The sequence below is a fragment of the Hyalella azteca genome, unplaced genomic scaffold (assembly GCF_000764305.2).
Source record: "Hyalella azteca isolate HAZT.00-mixed unplaced genomic scaffold, Hazt_2.0.2 contig11415, whole genome shotgun sequence".
In the NCBI taxonomy this organism is placed as follows: Eukaryota; Metazoa; Arthropoda; class Malacostraca; order Amphipoda; family Hyalellidae; genus Hyalella; species Hyalella azteca.
In genome coordinates, this window is record NW_025941414.1 from 822 (window position 1) to 8,301 (window position 7,480).

Below are 7,480 nucleotides of genomic sequence, written 5' to 3' on the forward strand. Positions count from 1 at the left end.
AGAATAAGAGGCTATTCTCGCCTCTTACTCTAAACTTTGAGTAGAAAATTTTATTGACTCCTAATCGCACCCTCTATGTGATTTCCGCTTCACAAAATTCCTTATTATTCAATGCTTATTATAAGAATGTGAGAAATAGGCTAGAAGACAATCTGTTATCTGTACTGTTATAGCATTTTTAACTAATCAGAAGTTAGAACCACTACAGCTTCCAATTTAATGCTGCATATTACTCGTCCGGAGGAGTCTTTTTTGAACTTTTAGGGATCGTTGAAGATTTTGAAATAACCATTAGAACTAGGGTAATTTTTTACTCTCTTTCTAAAAATTACAGTCGCAACTTTGATAAATGGAATGTGTAAATTTTCGCAGTGATTTTTTTCTATACATTAAAAGATTACTTCTTTATTACTTTTAAAACTTATTTTTTTAGTTTGATAATAATTTCTGTTTTTTTTTCAGGTTCCCATGGCACATTTATCCTGGAGTGACATTAGCGTCAAGAAAGGCTTTTTTTCAAGCCTCAAGTCAAGGCGGAAGTAAAGGAGTTGGCATCTGAACGAACTCAGAATATCTTTGGAGCCGATAAGTTTCTCGTTACATAAAACATTTCATCACCACGAACAACCGATCGTAAGACTTCTATGCGTGAAAAAAATGACATCCATGAAGTGAGAAAAGGACACCATAATAATATACTCTTTTTTTTTTGGAGAGACCGATTATGACAAAACTTATTGAGGAATTACTGCGGCAATATCTGATACATGGTCTTCTCAGGAGTGTCGAATTTTTCTTAACAAAATTTGCACGAGGAAATTTTTTTAGGTGAGAGATAAATCTTGCTTACATAGTAAATTATGTGCGGCTTATAAAAAATCATTTACAATTAGGATTAAAAATAAGATACAAGCATTGAACTCGTGAAAATTATGAACGCGACTAATTTAGCTAACAGGGACGTCGGGTGGAGATGCACTGGAAAAAGTTTATCAGTTTGTGGAATTATCTTATTAAAATTAAGTAAACAACAATCCCTTCATTCGTTCAACCAATTTACGACTGTTCAACAACCTCTTTCAAAATCTCGAACGCGGAATCCACAATTTTGACGGCCAAGGCCTCCTCCATTAGCTGCGTGTTGTACTGCAGAGAGTGCATGAGTTGACCGTTGAGCGACTGGAAGTTGCTACTCCACAAGATGGGTAATAGGGTGGTCCTCAAAAAACTTTTTTTCTTGAAAATTAGTTCCTACCTCAAAAACGGGTTCCTCCAGAGGCCTAAATAATATCTCTAAAATATTTTTCAAATCGGTTAATATTTAGGGGTTGCTCAATGGTGTCAAAGTTTTACCCTTATGGCTCAGGGTCATTGGGTCCGTAGAGTGAACAAAGAAACGGGCCTAAACATTGGGGTTGTTCACAGGGGGTCTAAAATTCAAATATAGTTTTCCCATGTTCCTACATCACGCTCTGATTTCTTTATGGAGAGTTCTTAATGCGTAGAAATTTTGAAACTCCACTGAGCACTCCCACAAAACTCCAGAAACTCCCACTGGGCCTGAAATCGTCAACAGTGTGCCCGATATTTCTCCCATGACTGCCTGGAATGCTGCGCCGACGATAAGTTCATGAATGTTCCCGGTGTTTGATGCCATTCTATCGAAAAACCGCCAGCACACGATCCTCAATCCCCAACTCCCGCAGAAGCGCGACGACGGCATTGCTCCGCACCCTCCCCATACCGTTGGCGAGCTTGGGAATACCGAGGAGTTGTACGGCTCCTTTCCCGCTGACAAGGACAGGTAGATGGTCCACGTGCTTCTTGTTCGTGAGGTCCTGCATTAGCTTTTCTTCCCAATGCACCACCACTGTTTCGCTCATCTTTAAGTCCGCCTTAAGCTGTGAGGCGTACATGGCTCGGTGCTTTTGCCGATATCGGCGAATTATTGAGGAGCAGTTGATTGTTAACATCTTCTGGCTCGTGGCCGAAGTCTCGAGCTGCTTTGGTACGAAGGAACACAGCTCCTCTGTCGCTCACCTTGATTCGGTCAAGGGAAGCTGCCAAGCCTGGCGGAATCACGTTCTTTGCCCTCATCGGTGGAATAACGCTTGTCCCCACAACTTTCTGTTCTTGTTGCACATGGAATTCCTCTTTCTCCTCCGCTTTAGGGCTGCATCACGTGGAGGACGAGTCGCCTGGGTCCATGGCAGTAGAAGCCGATGTTGACGGCTGCTGTGCCCAATGACAGCGATCATCATGCCCTTGCCACCGTTTTCAGTTCCGCTCTTCCTTACAGGCAAGTTCGGCATCAATGCCTCCCATGTACCCCGGGCGGCCAGACTGCCGCTGCGCGACAAGGAAGGCAATGTATTCCTCAATCTTCATGATCAAGGGCGCATCCTTGTGGGCCACGTCAAAGACCCTCTCCAGTTTCTCCTTGAAGACGGACTCCCTCTTGGTCTCGGCCTTGGATTCCCTTGTGACGATTATTCTTGACTTGCTAGTATTCTTGCTTGATCTTTTCCAGCTTTGTTAAAATGTTATCAGGACGCATCGTTGGAATCCTTGCACGCTCCCAGAACTGGAGGACTTCAAAGATGACATCCTTGAAGGCGTCATCGTAAGTAGCGCCATTGCTATGATGGAAGTGGACAATGGCAAGAACTTCCTAACACGAAGGAAGCTTTGCTCCCGTCAACGTGGGAGAAGGAGACGCTGAATATCCCCTCTTCGCACGTGTGACAGTCGCCATTGCCTATCTCAACCTTCAACAATCCGTGGATGAACACGACTGACTGACTGTCAGAGATACACACTGCACAACACACTCTGAAATGGAATCAAGTCATTCAGGATGGAACTGGACAAAAAATTACTGTTCAAGCATGTTCAGACCTGTTTATTTGTTCACTCTACGTACCCAATGACCCTGAGGCATAGGGGTGAAACTTTGACACCATTGAGCGACCTCTAAATATTAACCGATTTGAAAAATATTTTCAGGATATTTTTTAGGCATCTAGACGAACCCGTTTTTGAGGTAGGAACTCATTTTTAAAGAAAAAAGATTTTTGAGGACCACCCTAAATTGGGTAACGCTTGCACCGCGGTCAGCTGGTCATAAAACAGAAGATCAACGTTTTCGCCGAAGTTAGAAAGGATATCTGTAACGTCCCTCATGTTACTGGTAGAATAAGTCGCAATTTTGGGAGGAGGAGAATCAATTCCCTTCGAGTCTATGAAGAATCGGGGATTCTTCCCTGTTCATTCAATGAGTATATTTAGTTCCATGCTATTCATGCGGTTCAACTCATTCACAAAATCCTGGTGGAATTTTTTTACATGACTCCAAAAATTGGAACATATGTCTCTGGGAACATCGGTCGTGAGCGTCAAGACTCCCAAAGCTGTACCGTATGCATTTGCAGCGTCATTGAAGTAGCGTCGTTGATCAACGCAGTGTCTGGAAGCAATCGTGTAACGATCCTGCATCAAAAAGGCATCTTGCAGAGCTTGAACTACACTCGCCTCCAACACTGAGCAGAAGCCTGAGTGAACCGTGACGCCTTCTTTCTTGCAACGTTCCACAAACTTGGTGGTGGAAATACCGTCTAAGATGCGCGGTAGACTTACAATTTTAGGAAGTGTTTTGGACGGATGTTCATAGACTTGGCTTAAAAGAGCATCCGGAAAAAAAGTGTCTAACCTCTTTGAACGGGCTTTTAGAAGGTCTGGATTTTCACTGAATGCGCGCTCTATTTCTTCAAAAATTACATTTTGCTTCGTTATATCGAGTATTTGCGCATACTGCTGGGACTCATCAATGGGGTTCCCCTCAATTACATCGTTCAAAAGCACCAAGACGTGTCGGATGATTCGCACGCAAGTGTAACCGTCAGCTATGCTGTGGTGGAAGCTCAACACAAAGTGGCAGACGTGAGGCAGTGTAATGACTTTGTTATCCGCGTTTTCCATTGTCGTTAGCCTAATATAGTCATCATGTTTTGGTGACTGAGGCAGAAAACGCACGGCCCACACTGGTCCATCATTCATGTTGTACTTGTAGCCTGCCATTTCTTCGAACACAGTTTTCACGTCCACATCCAGCAACGTCTGTGGATAGAAGTAGCATATATTTACACTGGCGATTAACTAGTCACTATAGTTTGAGCTTGCTACATAGGCGCGAATCCAACATCGCTGAAAACTACCACTATGTTTTCGGTCACCAAAACATATTTTAAGATGATCATTAGCATTACTTCAAACAGCACCAAAAGATCTGATAAGTTGGCTAATTCTCCAAACAAATGTAGAATAATACTCACCTGAGTACCAAACTGAGAACATTATAATATCACATACAATATAACAATAGACGAGCGGAGAAAAAAATTTGATTCATTTGATATTCATTGGCTGTTCATGAGAACGTAAAGCTAACTAGATATTGTTCCATTCACTAATTAAAATCTCTAAAATATATTTTCTTATTTTTTCAGAGCTGAGCCTCATTCGTTTAGACGGAACAAAAATTAACGTATCACACCCCGAATATGTCAACATTAATTTATATGCATAACAAGATAATTGTAAAAATTTATATCACCTTCTTCATAATTTAGTACCATATGAGTATGAGAATATTTACAATAGGCACAGGAAATGTTCATCATTTTTTATCCACTTTCGTCACTACACATTTTCTTTAAAGAAAATATTGTATGTTATGTATCTTTCTGACATTGTGTGGAATTGCTTAAATAGTATGTTTCTATAAGTAAACGTATGAATAAACTCCGTTTATAAAACTTTATAACAACCTGTAAGTCGATGTCTTGGTGGTGCTTCATCTCTTTCAGCCACAGCTGCCCATCGCGCTCGGCTGGCACCATGCGTAAGTTGATTGTCTTCCTGCATGCATGAAGAGTACGCTTGAAGCAAAAGCGCTCGCTTTATTATTAGTTGGTTGAAATTATAAAATTCTCTTTGACAAACTAGGATATACGATCAATCATGGACGGGATCTTGGACGGGATCAATGGGAAACAGGTTCATTTGTTGACCATATAAAGAACTTAATCTTAAAATTTTAGAATCTTTAAATTTGACCATATCTCAAAATTTGCTGAGAATTGATTTATGGTGTGCATATAAAGCAGTTACCCACCGGAGGAGGAGCGTGAACACTCTTCTGACATCGTCCTCGTTGGTTGGTCGAGATGTCGCAATGCGCACAACATAACTAATGCCGTAGTTGTGGTTGTCGTACAAGTAGGCTGAATGGTTCTCCAACTCTCCGAGTGGACGATACCATCCTCCATACAAGCCCATCTGTAAACATTTAAAAAATTTTGGGTAAACCAAATAAAGGTAATGAAAAATAGTAGATCGCGAACATCGGGCTGGTGAATTGGATGCCAATGAGTTTGAGTGGCAAAACTTCACGAAACCTTGAATGCATGTGTTTTGTACCGTTACCAGTAAACGTTTTCAAAACTTGATTGAACTTTTCCGATACATTAATCATTCACCGGCACTCATATACCGGATTTAAAATGGTAATATCTGATACTGAGTATCTGGTTACTCAAATAAAATATTACCCATTGGTCTTTCGTTTCATTTTATACCGTAAACGGCTGAAAATATATAATTTCGCCTATTCTACAAGTGCGCGAATGGATGACAGACTAATATCCAATAAAAACATACGGTACGTTTGTTTGTAGAATCCAATTTTCGATTTTTTGGTGTTGAAACTCGCGAATATTAACAACCCTCCGCATTTAGTCTATTGTTCCTTCGTTCGCTAAATAGCGTTGGTACGGAATGGCTGCACAACGTATTTTGATAGCGTAGAATATATTCAATTCACGCTGAGACAACCATCATATAATAATCCAATGGCAACCATTTTATATAATAGTGTTTTGTGACCAACATCACATGATCACTAGGTACTTGACAACCATCATAAAATCACTCTTAGAAAAATACCGCTAATTGCGAACCTCTTCCGATGCTCTGCAAGCCACTCACACACACTAAAGCTTAGGAACAGGATGGACTGCACGCTCACCAGTGTTACAAAACAATACATTTCCTGGGTACCCGCAGCATATCTTAGGTAGGCTTGTCACCGGATGACAATTGATAACGAGTTTTCAGGATCCAGTTATTACTGTAAAGCATTCGGCATGAGTTAGCACGCAGAAGAATAATCAATAATATCGGCAGATTAGTTTTTCGTTTCGTCTCATCATGTTACATGATACATAAAACTGTTGAAGAAAATCATAAGATTTCCCAAGCTCATCGACGACTTAGGCTGAACAACGGAAATCCCCCTTTGTCGTGACCTACACAAGCATATAGTTCTTTCCCAAAACAATCTAATAGTCACAAGTGCATTTCGTTCCAAAAAAAATGTTAAGCTTGCATATATTAATATTTTTTAACCGCAGGTGGCCATGCACATCAATAAACTTATTTTCGTAAAAGAAATATTAATATTATCGGATATCTATAAAACTTGTAAGAGAAGCCGCTCCAGAATTATTTCCAAATTTGATAGGCTGGAGCTGATGCCAGACACTAACCTTATCCTCAGGGGAGCAGCTGCGATGTGAGGGCCTCTCGCTTGATAAGTGGAAACCTTGACTGCCGGCTATGCTTCGGCATCACAAGCTTCGACATCAGGCAATGCCACGAAACTGTTCTCGTTCGCGCTCAAAAGTACTTACGAAAAAAATACTTAAGTAAGGTGATTTGCAAAAGCGTTGTTACTGTAATGCACATTAGACTTCGAAAGTTCATAGAAAAATGTCAATGATTTGTCTATCTTAACAGCAGCTTTGGGTACGGGTACCTTGGTTTGAGAGTATAAGAATCTGCTTCGCAATATAAAATAATAGCAGAGCAAATTCCAATGGTGCCTTTATGTCTGGGGCATGTAAATATTATTGGTAAATTGTTGAATCACTAAACTTTCGCTCTAACAACGCTTTTTTTTAAATTTTGCTATGATGACTCCAGACTCTAGAGCATTCATTTTTCATTCGTTACGGGTTGACCATACAAAATGATTACGTGTCATGATAGTAAAAGTTTGTAAACTATATAATGATTATATTAATGGATTAAAATTCTTGAAATTCACGTTCTCCCTAACATGGTGCTGCTCGTATTGATGGTATTTTCAACTGATTTCTAGCAAGAAATGGCATTGCATCGGGTTGGTATTAGCTTTAGCCTATAAGCTGAGGCTGTTTATTACTGCAGGAAGTATGAACAGGTTTTTAGCGGGAAGCTGCCGTAGATGCTGTATGTGGGAGACATAGTCTTTCAATACCTTCGATTCCTAAGCTACGACTAACGTAGAAGAATTTTCCGAACTTAGAAACAACTTCATATGCAGGTTGCGAAACTGCGCAACAGAAACGGCACTATGAATTTGAATTAATTGTTCCATCCT

At 40.5% G+C, this 7,480-nt stretch overlaps 1 protein-coding gene across 1 annotated transcript; it reads right to left on the bottom strand.

Annotated features, from left to right (window-relative positions):
- Window positions 1–1,896: 1,896 nt before the first annotated feature.
- On the bottom strand, window positions 1,897–6,619 carry LOC125178617. Its single transcript, XM_047882822.1, has 7 exons — window positions 6,606–6,619; window positions 5,174–5,337; window positions 4,824–4,917; window positions 4,332–4,343; window positions 3,322–4,116; window positions 2,298–2,469; window positions 1,897–2,069 (listed from the first exon to the last, which is right to left on the bottom strand). Exons 2-7 carry the CDS (start codon window positions 5,335–5,337, stop codon window positions 1,897–1,899), a joined length of 1,410 nt encoding a protein of 469 aa, XP_047738778.1. The 5' UTR covers window positions 6,606–6,619.
- Between the last annotated feature and the right edge of the window lie 861 nt (window positions 6,620–7,480).